At 34.4% G+C, this 22,800-nt stretch overlaps 1 protein-coding gene across 4 annotated transcripts in view; it reads left to right on the forward strand.

Moving 5' to 3' along the window:
• RPS6KA3 (ribosomal protein S6 kinase A3) overlaps nt 1-22,800 on the forward strand; it is a 104,875-nt gene that overhangs the window by 14,674 nt on the left and 67,401 nt on the right. For 2 of the 4 annotated variants that reach the window (XM_027866673.1, XM_027866674.1), the window contains exon 2: nt 330-386. The exons of 1 other annotated variant lie outside the window; for it this stretch is intronic. In XM_027866673.1, the coding sequence (XP_027722474.1) occupies nt 330-386 (57 nt within the window). Of the gene's footprint in view, nt 1-329; nt 387-12,858; nt 12,934-22,800 lie in introns of those variants that run through there. One more of the 4 variants, XM_027866690.1, reaches the window with a different exon arrangement.

The raw sequence follows: 22,800 nt of genomic DNA on the forward strand, positions 1-22,800 counted from the left end.
CCTTTGAAGGCAGAAACTTTTATTTTTGTCTTTGAATCCCAAGCACCTAGCATAGTTGGTATTTAATAAATGCTCATTGCTTGGCTGATTGCCACCATTTATAATATTGTTTCTGTAGGAAAATGCATTCCAAGTTCCCTACAACTAACTTCAAAACAAACTTTTATAACACAGCCAGTGAATTCATTGGAACCACTTATACAGTCCTGTGTCATTCAAGCTGTAGACAACTTGTAGGGAAGAAAAAGAACTTCCATATATGCCCACATATATTTTTAACTGAATTGAGAACTGTTTTAGTAACATTATACTTGGTCCCCTTTTCACAGAATGGGCAGCAAATTATGGATGAGCCTATGGGAGAAGAGGAAATTAATCCACAGACTGTAAGTAAAACCAACCTTATTAAAATATAGCATAGGTAATTAATAGATCACTAGCTTTAGTTAGCTTTAATTTACAAGAAGGAAATTCCAGGATTCAAAATTTCAAGTGATATTAGTGGTGTAATATTGTAATATTAATATTACATTATTGGTAGCAGTAGTAGTAAAAAGTGATTTATGCTTTCAAAAATTATAGTTGTCAAATATATTTTTTCTGTGGGACAAGTTCATGTAGCTGATTAGTTGCAGAATGGAAACTCAAGTTTAGGAAGCCTTTGTGTCCAGGTTTCATGCTTGATCTACTTCTTTTTAAAATCCATTTCTAATAAGCTTGTGAAACTGTCTAGCTGATTTTGATATAAGGGGGAAATGACTTGTTTCATGTTATTTGTTACTTAGTTAAAACTTGGGTATTTAAAAAAGTTCAGATTGATCATAAATTTAGTAAGAATAAATGTCTGACATACTGGGGAAAATTTTTTGTTTGTGTTTTCCCCCAAGAAATAAATATCATGGTATAGTCAAGTGAGTACAAGACTCAGAGTCAAAAGGCCTGATCACTGACAAAGTAGGTGACTACTAAAAAATTATTTTACCTCTCTGTGCCATGGTGGCGGGGGGGGGGGGGGGGGGGGGTGGGGGGAGGGTGAACTTACAGCAAATAAAAATGAACTTTTTTTTTTTAAAACAAGTGTATTTTGCCAATTGTTTGGCAAGTGACTTACTAGCGATGAATGCTATCCAGATGTAGCTAAAAGATGAATTTGTGACCATCTCTTTCTGTATTGTAAAGAATATTCTTTAATTGACAATAGTGGCTGCCTCTTAGGCTCATATTTTTCTTGATGCCTTTGCAAAAAGAAAAAAGCTTCATTTACAATATGATCATTACATGAATCTCTGAGTCTCCTGTGTCCTGTTTCTCTCTAGCTCTATATCATGCTGTTAGAATTTATATTCACCATTTCTTGTTTTAGCTTAATAATTGCTTTTCTGTCCTGTTGGCAGCTAGGTGGCACAGTGGATGGAGTACCAGGCCTGGAGTCAGGAAGAGTTCAAATCCAGCCTCAGACACTTACCAGCTCTGTGACCCTGGGCAAGTCACTTAATCCTGTTTGCCTGAATAACAACAGCCTGTTGTCATAAGATTTAAAGTTAGATGAAACCCTAGAGGTCATCTAGTCTAACCCTCTCAGGTCCTATTTATATCCAGCTCAGTGTAGTTATTTTATGGAGTCTTTTTCATTGGTTATAGGCAATTTTTCAAGATGTCATGGAAGATCTCATATACCATTAGCTTACAGGTGTTCCTAGTAAAACTGATTAGGTTGATTATGCCATCTTGTAGTTTAATGGGAAAAGTTCTAGGATAGGAATCAGGAGACCTTGTTTTCCATCCCAGCTTATAAACTTGCTGTATGACATTGGGTAAATCATTTTTGCCTCTTAGGCCTCAATTGCCTCATGTAAAACTTGAGGGTTTTATTTTGTTGTTGTTTACTCAGTTATTTTCAGTTATTTCTGACTATGACTCCATTTGGAGTTTTCTTAGCAAAGATACTAGAGTAGTTTGCCATTTCCTTCTCCAGCTCATTTTACAGATGAGAAAACTGAGGCAAGCAGAATTAAGAGATTTGCCCAGGGTCACACAGCTAGTAAGTCTTGGAGGCCAGAGCTGAACTCAGAAAGATGAGTCTTCCTAACATCAAGCCCAGCACTCTGTCCCCTGTGCCACCTAGCTGCCCTGAGGGTTTTATAGATGACTCTAAAGTTCCCTCCAGTTCTAGAGTTCTGTGACTTACTGTTCCATGACTCTAGGAGAAATGAGAAATTTTTATAATCCCAGCCTTCTCTATGTCTTCAGATAGGTGTTGGCAATCACATTCTGTTTCTAGCCTTTCAAAAAGTAAGCTTGCTTTTGATTAAGATTTCTAATTTGTCAGTAACTGAACTCATGGCCTACTCTTCTCTTTATTCAAAGAACTTTACAGAATAGTATTTGTCTCAGAGTTCAAATTATTTTTGTTGAGATATGTTGAATCTATAAAAAGACTTCACGTACATTCTAACACCAGCTTTTGGATTCTTTTTCCATTCTTGAATATGACTACACAGATTATGAAATCTGGAATATGGTTTAATTTCACTGGTGCTAGAAAGTAGATTGGAAGGGCAACTAAATTCATTTAACCTTTTTAGAGCAAACTGAACTCAATTATTCAAATGTCATCTTGCATTTGTTATAGGGTATTATGTTTTTCAGAGTTTTGCTTTGATATGGTTGGTGAATGTTTTGTAGAGATTTAGATCATTCCTTACAAGGCATTATAGTACACTAGACTTAAGATCCAGATTCAGATCCCATCTCAGACGTTTACTAGGTGTGTGATCATAGCCAAACCCATCCTAAGCTCTTTACACCTCAAATTCATCAGCAGCAAGATAGGAATAATGATACTTGTGCTACCCAATTGACCAGGTTAAAACTTTACATAAATGAGTTGGTGGTGTATTTTCTTAACCTGATGTGCAGCAAATATCTTATCATGGTCCAGGACCTACATTGCAGTTCAAGTAGTGGAGGCAAATGAGGTCATACAGTGTTAACTTGGTGGAGGGGGTGGGGGGTGTAGGGCTCCAAAAAGTGTGGAACAGAGAATAAGTGAACTATTTCCTAAAGAAGTCTCCTCCAAGATAAAATAAATGTACTTGGTTAATTAAGCTGATCATCATATAACAAAATATCAACAGTAATTTAAATTCGCATTTAAATACTTTGATGACGCTAACATAAATCAATATGTTCACCAAACATTGTCATCTTTATCTTTAGCTCCAAAAAAAGTATGCAGTTTGAATGACAGGGGTTAAGTAACGGTCACACAACTGAGACTAGATTTGATCTCGGGTCTCACTGACTTCAGACCCAGCATCCTATCTACTTTACCACCTAGCTGCAAATGAATCTTTGTTTAGTAAAATTTCAGGCAGAAAACACAGAACATAATGGTCTTAGTAGTTATATAACTACTGACTTGGCTCCTGGAAGAAAGAGAACCAGCCCTGAGCAAACACTTTTGTCATCTCCCTTTTTATCTCTATTCTCTCTTCCAGAACGTGATCTAGTATCTTCATCTTAGTATGCTGAAAGACCAGGGAGCCCCCCTCCCCCACCCTAGCACACACCAATCAGCTTTGACCATTCTTTCTACTCTTGCCCCTTTCTCTTCTTTCCAGTAAAAACTCCCATTTCCTTATGGTAGCTATATTATGAAGATCAAGGGAAGTAGGAAATCTCTTCCCCACAAAAATAACCTCCCAACACTCCAGAATTTGCACTGATTAAGGAAGATGCAGAAGAGAGATATATTTTTGTGTCTTTCTCTTTTCTTTTTCTTTGTTTATTTGGGGGGGGGGGGTGTTACCTTCTCAATGAGAGGAAGACAGAATGGATATTAGAGAAATCTTGGATATTACAGTCTTCCAAACTAGTACTGATAATCTTAAATTAAGGCATATGTGCTAGCATTGTTATCTCCCTAGGCATCTCCATTTGAATTCTCCATCATTCTACATTTTCTTACCAACTACCTACTTAATACACTGTAGTCTCTAAAGTCTGTTGTCCTCTCCCCAAGCTTGTCCTCTCATCCTCCCCATTCCAATCAGAAAAAGCATTGACTTACACGTAAGTTATGTTTCTTTTTCTTTTGGCAAGGCAGTTGGGGTTAAGTGACTTGCCCAGGGTCACACAGCTAGAGTCAGGTGTCTGAGGCTGGATTTGAACTCGGGTCCTTTTGACTCCAGGGCCAGTGCTATATCCACTCTGCCACCTACCTGCCCCTGTTCATATAGTTTCAAAGTCCTTAAATCAATAGATTTGGTCTTTTAGTGGGCAAACTTACCTCTAAAAAAAGGTTTATACTGATAATTTGTTTAGTAAACAGTTTTCTTTTGAAATACTAAGCTGTGAAGAAACTGTTCTTTTCTCCAAATGCTAAATCTGCTGTGATATTAACATCAACAAGTGGACTAATACTTTGTGATTTGGCTAGATCAGTCTCATTAATTTAATTCCTTTTCTCAGCCCTCAAAGGCAAACCAGTAGGTCCTCTATTCAATTGGCTTTGTCTTCCCAGTAATACATGAATCAGACAAATTTCCAACAAGGCCAGACCTAGAAGTGCAGGAGCCCAGGGAGAAATGCAAATGCACACAATTGAATAAACAGGAGTGTAATTCCTTGACTATTGTGATTTAAGAAAATCCTCTGGTTTCATAGCCTATATCTAATCTCATGTTTATACAGTACTTACACCATAAACATATTGCAAGAACTTGCCTTTCAAGACAGGTGGTTTTTGAGCATCAAATAAAGACTAAGTTGTCTCTGCTGCTAGCTTTTACTCTGTAGTTGTTTTTGTCGTTCCTTAGGAAGACTATGGCAAATGGATAGTCTCATCTGTGATACAGAGGATAAAGTACTGGACTTAGAGTGACGTCCCATCTCAGACACTTGACTGTTTGACCTAGACAAATCACTCAATCCCCTCTGGCTTCTATTTCTTATTTTATACAATGTGGATAATAGTAACTATGGAACTTACCTCACAGGACTGTTATGAAGAGCAAATAATATAATGTAGGTAAGATACTTTGCAAATTTTAAAGCATTATATAAATACCATTTATTAAAATCATTATGAATCTCACCTTATAGCTGATGGTAAACAATCTGCAGTTTAGATTGAAACAGAACTGGGACAAATCACTATTCTGCTGTTACTTTTTAAAGTTTAGCAGATTATTGCACAAGTGGATAAGTTTGATTGCTTTTTTGTAATTGAATAAGAGTGTTTAGATTTAAGTTCATATTCTATAGGCTCATTGAAAGCCTTTAGAATAATTCCAGTAGCAGCCAGGATAATGAGGACATACGTACTGCATCCTGTTGCCTCATGGTTTTTATTTTTTTTGTTCTAGATCTCTAATTTTTAAAAGCTTTTCATTTCACATAGTGTAGAGGCCAGGTATTTGGAATGAAGATATCTATTAAAAATGTTGTTCTTACATTTTTATGGATCAATGTTATGTTCAGGCAGTTGTTGACAACACTTTTGTCTGTAGTAATGCTTCAATTCCAACAGGGTGTCTGTTGAATTCAAAAAGATATTTTGAAGGGTCTGCATTTGGATACAGGGATTTGTTGCCAGTTTATGTTGGACAGCAAGCTCCAGATGTATAATTCTGGCCACTCAGTAATCATCATTAGTAGTAATAGTAGTATTATCATCATCATCTTATTCTGATAAATTCCCCCATTTGCTTCTGATACAAAGTGACCTTTAATGACTTTGTATGGCTTAAATTCCTTCTTACTCCAGTCCTGAGTAAGTCAAGGGAAAACCTTAGGCCAGTCCAAAAGGCCTGAATTAGAGAACTCATAATTAATAATACATTATTATATTGAAAGGGCTTGCTTTCCCCTCTCCCCCTTTTTAAACAAATGAGAAAGTAAGTGAATTAGTTATGTGTCAGGAGGAAACTGAGATTGCAGATCATTAAGGTCAACTAACTTATAATAGCTAACAATCCAGCTTTAAGGTTTGTCAGACACTTCACATACATAGTCTCATTTATTCCTCATAACATCCCTGTAAAGTAGGCATGAATGTTATTATCTCCATTTTACAGTTCAAGAAACTAAGCCTCAGAGTTTAAGTGATTTAATGGAGGGGCACACAGCAGTAAGTGTGGGAATTAGTATTCAAGCCTGACCTAAAAGTCCAGTGTTCATTCTGTCATACCATCTGTGTTTAAAGGTCAAGAGAAAGTAAGAACCATAAAGAGAATAAGAGGAAAGTGAAAATATATGGAATGAGACTGACAAGGAAAATTCCAGTGGATTATTTTCACTTCATATTGGACCTCTAGTGGGAGGAAGCTGCATCTGTAGTTCATTTTGCTAGGTGCTACAAACTATTTGAAATTCTCTTTCTTATTTTTCTATCCAGGTCATAAATTATTGACAAATAGCTATAATTAAGAGAACTGAAAAGTTGTAGTGGATAGTAACTTATCTACTTTTAAGAAAACTTTTAAGTATAAAGGAATATACATATATACAAATAAACAGACTTTGCCTTCAGTGTTTTGATTCTTCCTATTTCTCTTACCTGTCATATCCAGTTATTGAGTGCATTACTAATCTGTTTCTTTAGTCTCTTGTATTTTATCTATTCGCCTGTTTTCCTATCTTGTCATTAGCCTTACTCTGACCCTCAATTATTAAGCTCTGGGCCCTAGCGAATTCCACACAGCTGTGGCCATTCTATGCTAACTCTTCAAGTTTCCTTACAGTAAGGTAAATGAAACTGCTTACTGAATGGTCCATCTGGTTGACATTTCTCATGAAGTACCAGCATTTTAAATTTATGTAGTTTTTATTCAATATTGTGTCTATTTTAGTTGACCATTAGTATTACATTTCTTCTTTTCATAGCAAATTTATAGGTTGAATAGCTTTTTTGAGTGAGAATTTGGGAACCTAGAAACTTTTTGTAATAGTTTCTATAGGGAAATGTGTTCTATTTGATGAAATTATATAAGTTGGAGCCTTTCTGATATAGAGATAACGCATTTCAGCAATTGATATCATATGTGTATTCTAAAGCAATTTCCACCTCTACTGTTGTTCCTGCTGTGCTTTAAGATGTACTACAGTAAATTGCTTACAAAAAATAATCCTATAAATAAGTACCTTTTTTGGTCCTTATCCATCAAATAGTCACTTTTGTCAGCAATTTCTGTTATTAAGCAGAAGGGAAGGTAGAGTTATAGCTGAGCTCTTCCACTTTTTATCCCCTCTTCAGGAACTGGTAAATTATAGAAAGCAAGGTGCAGTGTTGTATTGATAAATGCACTCACATCCATGTGAACAATTTTACTGTAATTTCTGACAGTTAATACCTTGAGTTTTGGTGTTTTTGATTTATTTTTTTACTTCAAGTTTTGTCACTAAGGAAAATTGAATAGTTTTGCTTCCATCAGTAACAAATAAGGAGTCTTAGGGGAGACTTTTTTCAATTAACAAACATTGATTTTTCTCTTTCCTACCTTCTCCCTCATCTCCCCTTTAAGCAAAATAAAGAAGAACCCATGTAACACATGCATAGTCAAGCAAAACAAATTCCTGTGTTGTCCATATTCAAGAAAACTGCTGTAAGTAATCTCTTTGGGATAAAGACCTAATAGAGGTATCACTGAATCAAAGGGTATGTACTGAAGTTGATTGAGTAGGAGAGTGACATGGTCAGACCTGTGCTTTAGGAAAATCATTTTGGTGGCGGAATGGAAGATGTATTAGAATAGGGAAAGACTTGAGGCAGGCAGACCCACCACCAGGCATGAGGTAATGAGGACCTGCACTAGAGTGGCAACAGTGTCACAGGAGAGAAGGGGGCACATTTGAAAGATGTTTCAATTGTAAAATCAATAGACCTTGGCAACAGATTGGATGGAGGTGGGCTGCAGAGTGTGAGGGGAGAAATTGGAGAATCCAGGATTACTCCCCTTAGGAACACTTATGATTAGAGAGCATGAGCTGGAGGAGGATCCAGCAAAGGAGACTGAGGAGAGGTCTCTTCCTCCACCAACTCCAGGCAGCAGAGTTGCACAAAGCCATTTCCCACCAGCTACATTGGTTTTGGACTTCTTTGGAACTCTCCAGTATACTTCCCCAGGAAACTCTTTGTTGGGAAATCTCCTTGTGCTGCAAGATTGAATTTGCCTAGTACTGGCATCTGTCTCATCAATACCCTCTTCACCTCTGATTGTCCCTTTTGGCTAAAGGGCCATGAACCAAAGAATCAAAGTCGAGAAAAGACAGAAAGGGAAGATAAATAATGAGAATGAGGGAGAGAAGTCCTTTTTTAAAAAAAAGGTACAAAAAATTAAATTTTATGAAACTGATAATGAGCAAAACAAACTGAAGGGAAGAAAAGGAGAATTCTACTAGAGTACTTAACTCAAAGGGGGGGAAGGGAGGAAGAATTAAATAACAAGATCAAAGCAAGAAAGAAAAAGAACTAACAAGCAAAACTCCAAAATGAGGGAAATGGGTAACAAATGGGAGGAGAGGCTTCAGAGTGAGGAGGAGAGAACTGGTGGGAATAGGGCTGCCTTAAAGTAGATTAAAACAACTGAAATGGGCATAATACTATGTTTAGAGAAGAAAAAGAAATTAAAAAATCCCAGTTTTGTTGAGGATAATTAAGTTGACAGTACCCTTTTCCCCTGGCAATAGAGTTCTTAAATGCATTATTTTTTATGACTTCATAGACATTTAATTAAATATTTTTTATTCTGAACTTCAGTACTAAAAAATAGTATTTCATACACAAGCAGAACCCAAAAAGAGGATTGTATGTGAAACCATGAATCCTCCATTTCATACCACTAGCTTTTTTAAAACAATTATGCATGAATGATATACTATACATATCACTTTCAAAAACAATCCTGGTTGTCTGAATTTCTTTCTGAATTTCCTTCTCTTCTGTTAATTTTCTAAAATGTTACAATGGCCTTTTCTTGGCATCAGTATTGCTACACACACACCCCTTCCTTCCTTCTGTCTCCTATCCAAATAACTGAACAAAAGAAAAGAAAAAAGACCCTTGTAACTAATAAACATAGTCAAGCAAAATAAATCCATACAGTAGTATGTCTCTCTACCTTGTGTCCATCATCTCTCTGTCAAGAGGTAGGTAACATGCTTCATGATGAGTTCTTTGGACATAAGGTTGGTAACTGTAACTGGACAAAGTTGGTAACTGCATTGATCAGAGTTCTTATGTCTTTTAAAGTTGTTTTTCGTTACAGGACAGTTGTCCTTCTAGAAATTGTTCTCCTGATTTTGCTCACTTCCCTCTGCTTCGGTTCCTACCCAGGATTGCTTAAAATTATTTTTTATGGTGTAGTAATATTCCAGTACATTCATGTACCACACTTTGTTCAACCATTCCCAAATTTCTAAGAAGCATGCTAAGGCATCTTCTTAATTTCTAGTTTTTTTCTCTCCCCCTCCTCTCACCCGAATCTTCTTTTAAAACCCCCTTCAGTCTCATAAAGTTTGTTTTGCTTGTTATTATTCTGTCGCCAGTATTATCCTCCTTCTAAATCCCCACCTCATCCCCATTTGTTTCCCTGTTGAGTTTTATATATTTCTATACCAAGAGACTGGTTCATCTGATGTCTATTCCCCTCTACCCTCTTCATGTTTATATGTTCTCACACTATTTATAAGCAAAATTAAGTTCTGACATCTTCTATACTAGTATATTCCTCCTTTTACCCTCACTTCTCCTTCCCCTCTTCAAGCCCCCAAATTAGTCCACCCTCAGGACCTGTTTTCCTTATTAATTACTTCAGTGTACCCTGAAGACATTAAGGTCCTGAAAAAACACTTCTTTTTTTGCCATTACCCCCCACCATTAAAATATTACATTATCATATTACATTATCATAGCTCCTTCCACTTGCTCAGATAAATTTATTATATATTTCAAAGTTTCTATTCAACTGTGGACTTTTCATCAGAAGTGCTTGGAGGTCTTCTATGTAAAGATCCTTTTCCCTCCTCCCCACTCCTTCCCCATTTACAATTAGATTTGCAATATAAGTTATTCTTGGTTGTGTTCTTGGTTCTCTATATCTTTTGCCTGTTGGAGTATTCCAAGATCTCCTTAGCTTTTTAGTAGAATTTGCTAGGTCTCCTGTGATCTTAATTGAAGTTCTTTGGTTCTTAATTCCTTTCTGAATGTTTGCAGTATTTTTTTCTTTGACATAGGAAGATCAAATTTTGGCTATGATATTCCTGAAAGGGATTCCTTTGAGGAGGTAATCAGTAGATACTTTGCCCTCTGATTCTAATAGAACTGTGCAGTTTTCACTTAATAATGTCAGAGAATTCAATTAATTTTAAAAGAGCTCTCCTTTCTCCAGGAGAGCTGTCTATTGTATTTAATATCAAGTATCTTACATTATTATTTCTGATCTTTTGATTTTGTTCTAATATTTCTTGTTGTTTCATGGAGTTACTGATTTCTGTTTGGTCTTTTTCAATTTCCAGAGAGTCCATTTGGATAAAGTTCACTTTTTTTTTTCCAGCCTCTTACTCTCTTTCCAATTCTTTCTTCAAGAGCTTTCGTTTAGTTTTTTTTTTTTATCTCACTTCATTTATTTTAGGTATTCATGTAGTCCTTTTGGAAATCCATTTTTTTCTTTTGAATCTCCACTTGCGATTGTTATGGAATTAGATTTGCAATAATTTTTTTATACTTGTGAATGTTTTCTTTGATTTACTGAACTCTCCAGCTTTAGTTCCTGAATTGGGTCTTTGTGGCAGAGTTAAGTTTCGCCCTTGGCTGTACTTTTGGCTGGAGTGTTCAGCCTTGTTTGATCTTGACCTGGATCCCCTGAGTTCTTGTGCTCACCTCTACCTTTGAGGACTAGGAACACCCCTCCCCCCCATCTACTACCCCACCCCTCTCAGATCTTTGAAGGATGGAGCACTGATTCTCTCAGAAGGCAGTGTTAGAGGTCCTAGACCTGGGCTGTCCCAGTCTTACAACATTCTGGTCACTGCCACTACACCTTCAGCCTCTGTTTCCTCTTTGTGAAATGGAAATAATAATACCTGTCCTTCAGTGATTTGGTATGTATGATGACTAGGAAAAGCACTAGTATTGAAGTCAAATAAAATAAGTGAGTCAAGCCTTGATTATAAAACTTAAAATCTGTGTTACCATAACCAAAGCTTCTTCTTTGAATTAGAATTTAGATCTGGAAAAGACTTTAAAACTCAACCCCCTCATTTTATATATGGGGAAATTGAAACTTGGAGAAATGAAAATTGTGCTTCTAGTGTCTTAGTACTCCAAATTCAGTGTTCTTTTCACTAGATTCAGTTTTCGTATCTTTAAAATGGAGATAGCATTTCTTGCTCATGTCAAAGGATTATTTTGAGGAAAGTACTTTGTAAATGAGCTACTATTATGGGTTTAAATATGCTTCATTTTTGTGTAAGATAGTAACTCGTGTGACCTCTTGGCTGTGACCTTTAGTTGTAGGTGAAATAATTAGAAACTTAAGTTTTCCCACTTTGGACTGGGCAACTGAACCTATTTCTTTCTCTATAATTTGAGGAGTTGGATTCGATCAGTATTTCTTTTTTTATTTGTTTGTTTTTTTGGCAAGGCAATTGGGGTTAAGTGAGTGGTCCAAAGTTACACCACTACTAAGTGTTATGTGTCTCAGGTTAGATTTGAACTTAAGTCCTCCTGACTCCAGGGTTGGTGTTCTATCCACTGTGACACCTAGCTGCCCCTCAATCAGTATTTCTTAAAGTAGCTTTTTTTCTCTAAAGTCACTGAAACTTTTGAGTTTGAAATATATTGGCAAATCCCTTAAATGCTTATCTTGGGAGTTGAGAAGACTCTTGATATTTGGGTCATTTGGGGTATTATGAAATAGTTCAATCTAGGAAGTACTTCTAAGATAAGAACATAGCAATCAAAATAGGAGAACTTAGAAAAAGGCCTTTTTTATATTTTTTAAAGTGGATGCATAAATAATTTCATATGAGGTATATTAAGAGAAAAAAATATTGCTAGCAATATTTTCATAGAACCTCTCTTCATATATTGTATAGACTACCAAGTTTCCATAGGAACTTGGTGGTTCATACAATTTATGTGGTCCTTACAGTTTTATCACATATTGATATAGTTGATCTCTCAGGTTCGGTTCAGCTAACATGACATTCTGTGTTTCAGTTTCTAAGTAAAACTTCTAAAAGGCGATTTTGAAACTTTTCTAAATAGACTAGGAACATTCCTGAAATAAGCCTAAAATCTTAAGCTAGTTTTAAATATATCCATGTAACATTTTTTTAGTGTAGGTCAGATAGGAGCAGAAATAAGAAGCAGTTTAGTTTTTTGCATGTTATAAGTCTTAATGGCTTATTTTTTATGTACTTTTTCAGAAAAATCAAATTTATGCTTATTAGGAAATAAAATTGATTTTGTAAAGTTATAAAGTAGCATTGTACAAATGTGCCACATACTATTAAAGGATTGCCACTTGTGAAGATTTTTAAGTAAAATATTGTATCTGTTGTTATTAGTAATATACTGTTATCTTACAGGTTTTCTGACTTTTCTGGTAACGTGAACTAAAGAATGTTTGCCACAGGGTTTTACTATCAGCAAATCTGTTTTGGTTTCCTGCAGTAGAGTTATTAGCTATCTATGTACCCTGTTTTAGGTTTCCCTTTGCTTTACCACAGGAAAACTATCAGGTCCTTTTCAAGCATTTTCAGACCCGCCTGACAGGAAATTTTCCAATTGCCGGAATAGTTGGTAGGAGAAAGAACTTCTAGGGGTTTGGTTTCCCTTTTTAACTTGGGAACCTTACAGTCAGAAATTAACATCATGGTTTCATAGCCATGTTTAAATTTTGGGCCTTTAGAATTCGTTCTATTCAGGTAAGTTTGTTTGGCATTTTAAAGGAAAATGTTTTGCTTGAGACTAGCCATAATCCAAATAATGAGAGCATAAAACCCATTGGTTTTCATAAGAAGCTTTAAAGAGTTTTTTAAAGTATTTTAAACAGTAGACTTTTTAAAAGTGCATTGAATTTTCTTTTACTGAAAGTAACCCAGTAATATGTTTTAGACATCAGTTCTTATAATGCAGGTGAATAGATGTTTTATTAAACTTATTTACAGTGGCATGTAATTTGTGATATTCTATAATAAATCACATAATACAGTTCCATTTATTAGCATTAAACAGTAAACATGGACAAAAATTAAAAATTCTCAGCATGAAACATTAAAATACAGTTCCAATATTTCTTGAAGGGAATGATCTATTCTTAACATAGCTATAAACTTCATGGATAAATTCAAATCCTACTTTTTTCTAGAATTGATAATTAGAAAAAAAATAGTTTGAAAACAACTGGATTTTTTATACTTTCAAAATATATTTTGAGTATAGAAAAAGTAACTTTAAAGATATGTTTAACATTAAACTGTACTTATAAAAAATTGCATTTATCCAAGTCTCCTTGACATCTGCTTTCAGAATTGTATTTTAATAATTTTTTTGAAGACAAGAACAGTGCTGAAATATATTACTATTAGAAATAAACATTTATGTATAATATAGCAGTTATTAGAATTACTATTCCACAGCCTTTTTTGTGGGTTTATTTTTTCAACTTTAGACACCAGGTATTAGTTTATAGTATCTCAGAATGTCCATTTGAAAGAAAAAGCCAAACATAAATTTCACTAAATCAGGTATTAGTTAAGGTAACTTGATTTCCCTTCTCACTATTTTGTAAGTAACAAGCCAGATTAAATTCCATATATATATATTTTTTGAGTGGTTTGGGGAGGGGAAATGTATTTTTGTTTTTATAAAGTTTAGCATTCATTTTCCCTCTGGAGTGTTATAAACCTAGATATGTCACAATCTGGAATTAGATATTTTGCCTTTGGGGAGAATAGGTATTTTCATTACAGTTAGGATGTAAGTAAAAGTTGTATATTTTAGTGAAATCCTTTTGTGTGGAGGATTTTTTACATATTATTATGCTATTCTAGAAAATGAGTAAACGGGTGGGGCTTTTTGCATGTATTTATAGCCATTTATTAGGTAGTACTTGAATGTTTTGCTTAGAACTTTAATGATGTTTTTAAAAAAAATAAAGCAAGTTATTATGGAATATAAATGCATCTAGAACATTTCCTGACTCTGGGCAGGGGAGGAAAAAGGAAATTATGTATACAAGGCAGGGAACAATTCCAAATGTTGAGTCATCCTTTTAAAATCAGTTAATATCACCCCTGGTAAGTTTGTTGCCCTTAATATCCGCATACCAGAATTAGTCTTATGTAATCCAAGTAATCAGGATTTAGCTGCTCATTTTTAAAAATATTTTTAAGTTTTTCTTCTTTAACAGCTTTTAAAATCAGAAAATACATTTCCTTGTCTTATAGCTCTGGAACGTGAACATTTTGGTTATACAAGTGTGGCTATATATTTTTCATTAAACGTACAAATGTTTACAAAACCAGTTCTATGGCTTGGCTGGGCATGTGGCTGCCCTTATCCCTGCTTTGGAGCACAGACATCTCCAAACAATCCTTTCCCTCATCATCTTATCATTGTGCTTAAGATTTTTAGTCATTTCTTTGGGGTCTTCTAAATGTGGGTGCTTTTTAAATAAATTAGGGCTCTTACCTCAGAAGACTAACAGCATGGGCTATTTTATCCAATAAAATAGAATGTGATACAGGACATATAAATATTGACCATATGTTTGGAAAAGAACTGAAACATGGAGTGCCACTTGGTTTTTAGATAGGTGTCACAGAAGCATAAGCACTTTGAAAGTCCCATGAATTAAAGTTTGGGAAGTTGGAAGCATCAGAACTAAATAGGAATACAGTAGGATATTAATAACTGTACCAACTTCAGTTTTGCCTGGGATGGGATCAACTCTTTTCAGATGAATATGTGCTTTATAGAATAATACATAAAACTAACTATAATTTTAAAAAAAGTTTATATAGCATAACAAGATTTGTAATTGCAAGTCCAATGCTTAATGAATTATGCTCTGCTGCCTCAGTGGCACACATGTACATTAAGTATCTACCTGTGTCCTGTAATGATAAATGTTGAGTGCAATTTAAAGACAGGAGGGAAATAGTCCCAGGCCTCCAGGAATGCCATTTAGGGGAGGAGAGTGCACAATGGGGAGAATAAGTGAAGTGACATCTAAACTAAATCTTTTAGGAAAAGATAATGATTCTAAAGCAAAATGCTACTAGGAACAAGACTGGGTGCTATACATGAATTTGAATGAGCGTTAAAGTAGGAAAAATTATAAAGTGATCGCAGCAGAGGAGAGGGTCTGGAAATGACAGTGGAAAAGCAAGGAGTGTGCTGACATACAGCCAAGACTGGGTGGGAAGGGTGGGAGGAGAGGGAGATAATGCATCTTGTGAAAAGAGTCAGGATTCCACAAGTATAAGAAAATAGAGTGTGAGTGGAAAAGTTTAATGATAGAACAGGTTTCCACAGAGTCCAATAACATGGAAGAATTGAAGAAGACAACGAATCATGAAGCCAGGTGTAGCAGAGGGAGGAGCAGACTGATGGCCCTGAATCACAGGATTTTAAAGGAACAGGGTGTGGCAGTTCGCCAGTCATCTTAAAAAAGTACCAGTTGATAAAGGGCCTGATTCTTTAGAACCCTTTGGTGATAGGTGCTTTATTTCTCCTGGAAGAGCTGGAGGTAGGGGCAGCAGCAAGTTTGCTCTAGTTCAGTAAATACCTGCTGACAAAATCCTTAGAATGTGAACTCTCACTCAAGCACCAGTTCCATAACCCCACACCAAGATAAGGAAAAATGAGGCAGTGCCTATAAGAAGGCTGCCTGCATATGGAGAATGCACTGGGCTCCTAATTTAATTTACTTTTTAGATGACTTTCTAGGGTTCGCTAAGTAAATCATTTATCGTTTGCAAAAAGCAATAATTTTATTTCCTCTTAAGCTTATTCCCTCAATCTCTCTCTCTCTCTCTCTCTCTCTCTCTCTCTCTCTCTCTCTCGTCTTATTGCTAGCATTTCTGCAATGATATCTGAGGTCTGCAACTGTATCTGGGCCTGAAGGTTCTGGTGAGGGCCCAGGTATTCTGGGCAGCAAGAGGCCTAGTAGCTGTGATGTACACACTATCACCAATAAATCCTGCTTAGTAATGAATGGATAGGTACCTAAATAAGGTGAAGAAAACCAAATGAAAGTGAACTTTCTAAAAGAATAATTGGATTGTGCCTGTGATTTCATTTGTATAGTGAAGAAGGTCCCTCTGCCAATGTAGATCAACACTTACTTTTAGAAAGTCTTAGAGAGTTACCTAAGGTACCAAGTGATTAAGTGACTAACTGAAAGTCAGTGCTAGTAGGGATCATACTCAGAACTTGAATCTAGTTCCTCCCCGCTTGTGTCTACTATATGTACCCTGCCTCTCAGGAGTGGTTGAAGACAATAATAATCAAAATTTACATTTATGCCTCAGACTCTTTTTTAGACTTTACCTCCTTTAGAAATGAGAAGGGTCTAATATTCTTGTATATGCATTGCTTTTATAGAGGTTTTTACCTCTATTTTTATTTTGACATTGACATATCAGGCGCAAATATTGATCTTTATCAAGTCTCTTATGTCCTTGGAAATTCCAGATGCTCTCCTAGTTTCGTCTGATATATAAAGATAAGTCAAATAGGACAATGATTTGTTTCTCTATGTAGAATCTATAGCTACCTGAGGGTAATAGAGGCTCTGACTGCTTCATATTCCTATCTAAAAGATTGACGATCCTTAAAGTTGGAAAATTGATCTATACTATGCACATTTGGAGTATACAGATAAAAGGTTGGCCTGATGTTTTGACTGTTAACCTATTTTGTGTTCTCACATATATCATTCATCAGGGTTTGACTACATAAAGTTTAGGACTTGTTAGAATTTTAACTTGACAGGGAAATAGTATTTAATTTTAGCTAGTATATCTATTATGTCTCAAGTGCAAAAAAATTTAATGTCCACGGCTGTAGCAGTAAAGCATTGAGATATTCAACAGCCATCCTTGGCTGCAGGCTTAAAATGAATGGCCTAGATTAGGAGAAGATTTTACCTAGAAGAGCAAATTTTCTCAATATAAAATTAATTGGCTCCTTCTAGGACTGAACCTATGATGTCACTTGACTACCAAAGACCTTGTCTTTATAAGTACTATGCCCTAATCATATATACTAACTGTCACTTGTCAGTACAGATTAAAAACCAGAGGAATACATTGATGTGCTCTTATCTGAATGGGAGAATGCCACATGTCCTTGATATTTCCTTGTCTTGCTTCCTATATTCTTAGACAAAAGATTGAGCAGCCAAATACTAGAATCCATCTTAGAACCTTACTGCTTCCTAACCTGCAACTTTGCCAACTATTGGTTTCGATCAACATACCTCAGATATAGTTGTAGAAATGCTAGCAATAAGACCAGAGAGAGAGAAAGAGAGAGAGGTTGAGGGAATAAGCATAAGAAAGAGGAAATAAAATTATTGCTTTTTGCAAATGATAAATGATTTACTTAGTGAACCCTAGAAAGTCATCTAAAAAGTAATTTAAATAACAAGTAAAAAATCAGAATATACAATAAACCCCCAAAATCAACAACCTTTCCATATTTTACCAATAAAACTCAACAAGAAACAACAGTAAAAGAAATTTCATTCATAATAACTACAGAATGTATAACATATCTGGGAACCCATCTACTAAGACAGACATGGGAAGTATATGAGTACAATTACAAAACATTTTTTTTTATAGGAACAGGAATATTTAAGTAATTGAAGAAACATTAGTTGCTCATGGTTAGGCTATGCCAATATTATAAAAATGACAATATTCTGTAAATTAATTTTTAAGTACTATACCAATCAAACTAACAAAAGATTACTTTATAAAATTAGAAAAAGAAATTGAAGGCATTGAGGAACAAAAGGTCAGGAATATCAAAGGAAATAATTTTTAAAGGAGGGGAGAGGAAAGGAAACTTGTAGTATCAGATCTTGAACTATATTCAGTTATAATCATCAAAACTGTTTGTTACTCACTGGCCCTGGAGCCAAGAAGACCTGAGTTCAAATCCAACCTCAGACACTTACCAGCTGTGTGACCCTGGGCAAGTCACTTACGCCCAATTATCTCCCCCAAAAAAACTCATACTTGACCAAAGTCAAACAGCTATTAAGTGACAAAGCTAGGATTCAAACCTGAGTTTGTTGTTGTTCTAACTGAAATATTTAGAAAGAGGGACTACGTCATTTATTAGTAAATGGAGGGAACATCTTCAGCACATACCCTCCAGAGTTTATGTTCTCACCCTTGAATCACAGTTGTGTGAGAAAAAAAATCTCCTTTGAGATGCATGCTGTGGGATTGGAAGAGCACAAAATAGCTGGTGCAGGTATTCTTAAAAATCTAGTGTGTTTTCCACTGTACCAAACTGTTCCTCCTTATCTTCTTAATTCTTTGTGGTGCCAGGCAGAGTTCTGCACATGGTAGGTTTATTCAGTAAATGAATAAATCAGTTGTTTTTATGTTCATGTAGCAATAGAACTATTATTTTAATATAAAGTTAGGAAATAATTTCCTGTTCCTTTAACATAAAGTTGTCTGAAACTAATAGTATTATTTGTTATCTTGGGAAAGGTTTAAAATGACAATCTATGCTTTTATATATGTGATCTTGTTGGTATGAGCCTTGTGGGGGATACCTTCTGTGACAATTATCGATACCTTTACCAAGTGTACATTTCCCTTTTGGAGAGAAGGGAAGTGGATGGCTCATTTGATGTTAAAATAAAGGTGGTCACTGAGCATTTATCTATGTAGATACATTTATGTGTCAAGAAATTTTATGTGATCTTAGCATGAAAGATTTGTGGGAAGATAGTTCTTAAGGTTGATGCTCTGTCAAGTTACGGCTGGGCTTGAGTTTTTTGTTTTATTTTAACTAAACTCATAAGAATCTGAAATTCTCTTTTCCTTTCAGTTAATTTTCTGACCCTGAATATGTCTGTGATAGAAAACTTTATTAGAGCCTGCCTGTTCCCTTCTCATATTTTCATCAATAATATCCTTGATGCATATATAAATGATTTTTATGAAGAAAAATTTTAAAGATGAGAAAGTCAACATATAATTTGGTATTAATGACTTCTAATTTGCCTGGGGAGGGGAAGTTATTAATGTCATTTGTAATTTCTCCATTGTTTTGGCATCTTCAATTTCCTCAAATAAGTTGTAATTTGGCTTTCAGATATTTTAAAGATCAGCTTGCCTTTAGCATGGATTTTCTCATTGTGTACTTGTTCTGGTCCATCCCCTCTTCTACAACTTTTTCTTGAATGCTATTTCACGCAACTAGTAATTGTAACTTTGAATATGAATGGGATGAATTCACTCATAAAAACAAATGTATTAAAAACCAGAGTCTGATAATGTGTTGTTTTTAAGAAACATGTTTAAAAATTAAAGATACCTATAGAGTAAAAATACTTAATAAGACACCAAGATATAATAAAGAACAAGTCATAGAAATGATAAAATAATTTTATTCAAGAGAATGATAATGAGACAATATACCATATGAGAAGCAGCAGAAGCAGTAATCAGAGGAAAATTTATATATCTAAATGTTTACATCTATAAAATAGAGAAAGAACAGATCAATGAATTGGGTATGCAATTTTTAAAAATCTAGAAAAGGCTCAAATTAAAAATCCTCGATTAAACACCAAATTGAGAATCCTAAAAATTAAAGGTGAGGTTAATAAAATTGAATGTAAGAAAACCATTGAATTAATAAATAAAACTAGGAGTTGGTTTTATGAAAGAAAAAACAACACAACAAAATAGATAAACCAGTTTGTTAATATGATTTCTTAAAAAGAAAGAAGAAAATCAAATCATTAATGTAAAAAATGAAAAGGATGAATATACTACTAATGAAGATGAAATCAAAGCAATTATTACAAGTTATTTTGTCCAACTATATGCCAATAAATTTAACAATTTAAGTGAAATGGAAGGATACTTAACAAAAATATAAATTTCCCAGATTAACAGAGGCTAGAAGCCTTCCCAATAAGATCAGAAGTGAAACAAGGATGTTCATTATCACCAGCATTATTCAATATTGTGTTTCAAATGCTAGCCTAAGAGAAGAAAAAGAAATTGAAGGAATCAGAATAGGCAGTTAAGTAATAAAATTATGTCTTTGCAGATGATAAGATGATATACTTGGAAAATTCTAGAGATTCAACTAAAAAGCTAGTTGAAACAGTTAATAATTTTAGCAGAGTAGCAGGATATAAAATAAACCCACATAAATCATTAGCATTTCTATATATTACCTACAAAATCCTGCAAGAAAAGATAGTAAGAGATACCTCATTTAAAATAACCATAGGCAGCACAAAATACCTGGGAATATACCTACCAAGACAAGCCCAGGAAATACATGAACACAATTATAAAATACTTTTTATACAAATAAGGTCAGATTTAAATAACTGGAGAAATATTCGTTGTTCATGGATGGGCAGAGCCAGTATAATAAAAATGACAATTCTGCCTTAACTGATCTACTTATTTAATGGCATCCCAACTAAATTACCAAAAAAATTATTTTGTTGACCTAGGAAAAATAATAAAATTCATTTGGAGGGACAAAAGGTCAAGAATATCAAAGGAATTAATGGGAAAAAAGTGTAAACAATGGAGTTTTAACAGTATCAGATCTTAAACTGTATTATAAGGTGGCAGTTATCAAAACCTATCTAGTAGAAAGGTGTATGAGTGAATAGAGTAGGCATACAATACACAGTAGTAAATTATTATAGTAACTTTGTGTTTGACAAATGTAAAGTTTTAAGCTTTTGGGATAAGAATTCACTATTTGGTAAAAAAAAAAACATTTTGGGAAAGCTAGAAAGCAGTCTGACAGAAACTGGGTATAGATCAATAACTTAATACTGTTTCCTAAGATAAGGTCAGAATGGATACATGATCTAGATATGAAGGGAGATATCATAAGTAAATTAGAAGAGCATGGAACATATTACCTATCAGACATATAGATAGGAGAAGAATTTATGGATCAACAAGCAGTAGAGAGCATTGTGAGATGTAAAATGGATAATTTTTGTTACATTAATTTTTAAAGTTTTATGCAAATAAAACCAACATAACCAAGATTAAAAGGAAAGCAGAAAATTTAGGGAGAAATTTTTATAGACAGTTTCTCAGATAAAGGTCTCATATCTCAAACAGATAGAGAACTTTGTCAAATTTATAAAAATATGAGTCATTCCCCAATTGATAAATGGTCAAAGGATATGAAAAGGCAATTTTTGATGAATAAATCAAAGCTATATATAGTCATGTGAAAAACTGTTCTAAATCATTATTGATTAGGGAAGTACACATTAAACAACTTTGAAATATCATCTCATACTTATCAGACTGGCCAAAATGATAGAAGGGAAAAATGACAAATGTTGGAGGGATGTGGAAAAATTGAAACACTAATACACTGTTGATGGAACTGTGAACTGGTCCATCCATTTTAGAGAACAATCTGGAATTATACCCAAAGAGTAATAAAACTGTGTGTGTGTGTGTGTGTGTGTGTGTGTGTGTGTGTACATATATATCTGCGTCAAATGCTGGCCTTCTCCAGTGTAGAGTGGGGAGGGAGGGATGGAGACAATTTGGAATTTAAAATGTAACAAAATGAATTAATATATACCATATGACGTATATGTAATCAATTAAATTTTTTTAAAAAGTGAAAAGCCATTCTTTTATGTTCATTAAGTTTTTTTTTAATGTAAATATATAAACTTGCGAAATTTGGAAATTGTGAGAAATGTCATGTTCTGTGTCATATTGCCATTAAGGAGCAAAATGAATTTTTAAAATAGATTTGTGTTTTGGTTTTGGTTTTGTTTTTCAGTTTAATTTTATTCATTATTTTTTAATATTTTGCTTATAATTTGAGTAAAAATGGAAGTTTCTTTAATCAAAGTGTTATTTATTGAAGGCCTTCCAGGTGTAAGACTGTAGGATTGGGACCTCAGGTAAAAGTTTTACATAAATATTTTTTAGCTTCATTATAGAAATAGGATTTCTACTGTCCAGAAACATTTTTAAATATCTACGTGAATCATAAGATTATTTTACTGTTTAATCAGATGTTTCTGCTTATGGAGTAGTATACACTTTCTTGTTTTTCTAAATTGGCACTCATTGCACTTGTAAAAAAAAGAAGATATTTAAGCTTAACAATAATAATAATAATAACTAGCATTTATATAGCACCTACTATCTGCCAGGTACTTTGCTAAGCACTTGGTAAATATTGTTGCATTTGATCCTCACAACAACCCTAGAAAGAAGTTACTATTATTAACTCCATTTTACAGATGAGGAAAGAGGTAAAAATAGAGGTTAAATGACTTGCTCAGGATCACAGAGCTAGTAAGTTTTAGAGGCTGGATTTGAACTCAGGTCTTCTTAACTTTTCAGACTCAGTACTTTATCCATGGCCCCACCTAGCTGCTGTAAACTTTGCTCCTTTTCCCACTAGTTTTTTAATATAAAATTGCAGTTTTGGCATCATTACTTATTTCCTTGTCTGCCAGTTGATTTGTTCCTTGTTGAAACCAGGCTTTCTATGTAAAAGGTGACTTTGTTTAA

The sequence above is a fragment of the Vombatus ursinus genome, unplaced genomic scaffold, assembly GCF_900497805.2.
Source record: "Vombatus ursinus unplaced genomic scaffold, bare-nosed wombat genome assembly UNPS02001419.1, whole genome shotgun sequence".
Lineage (NCBI taxonomy): Eukaryota > Metazoa > Chordata > Mammalia > Diprotodontia > Vombatidae > Vombatus > Vombatus ursinus.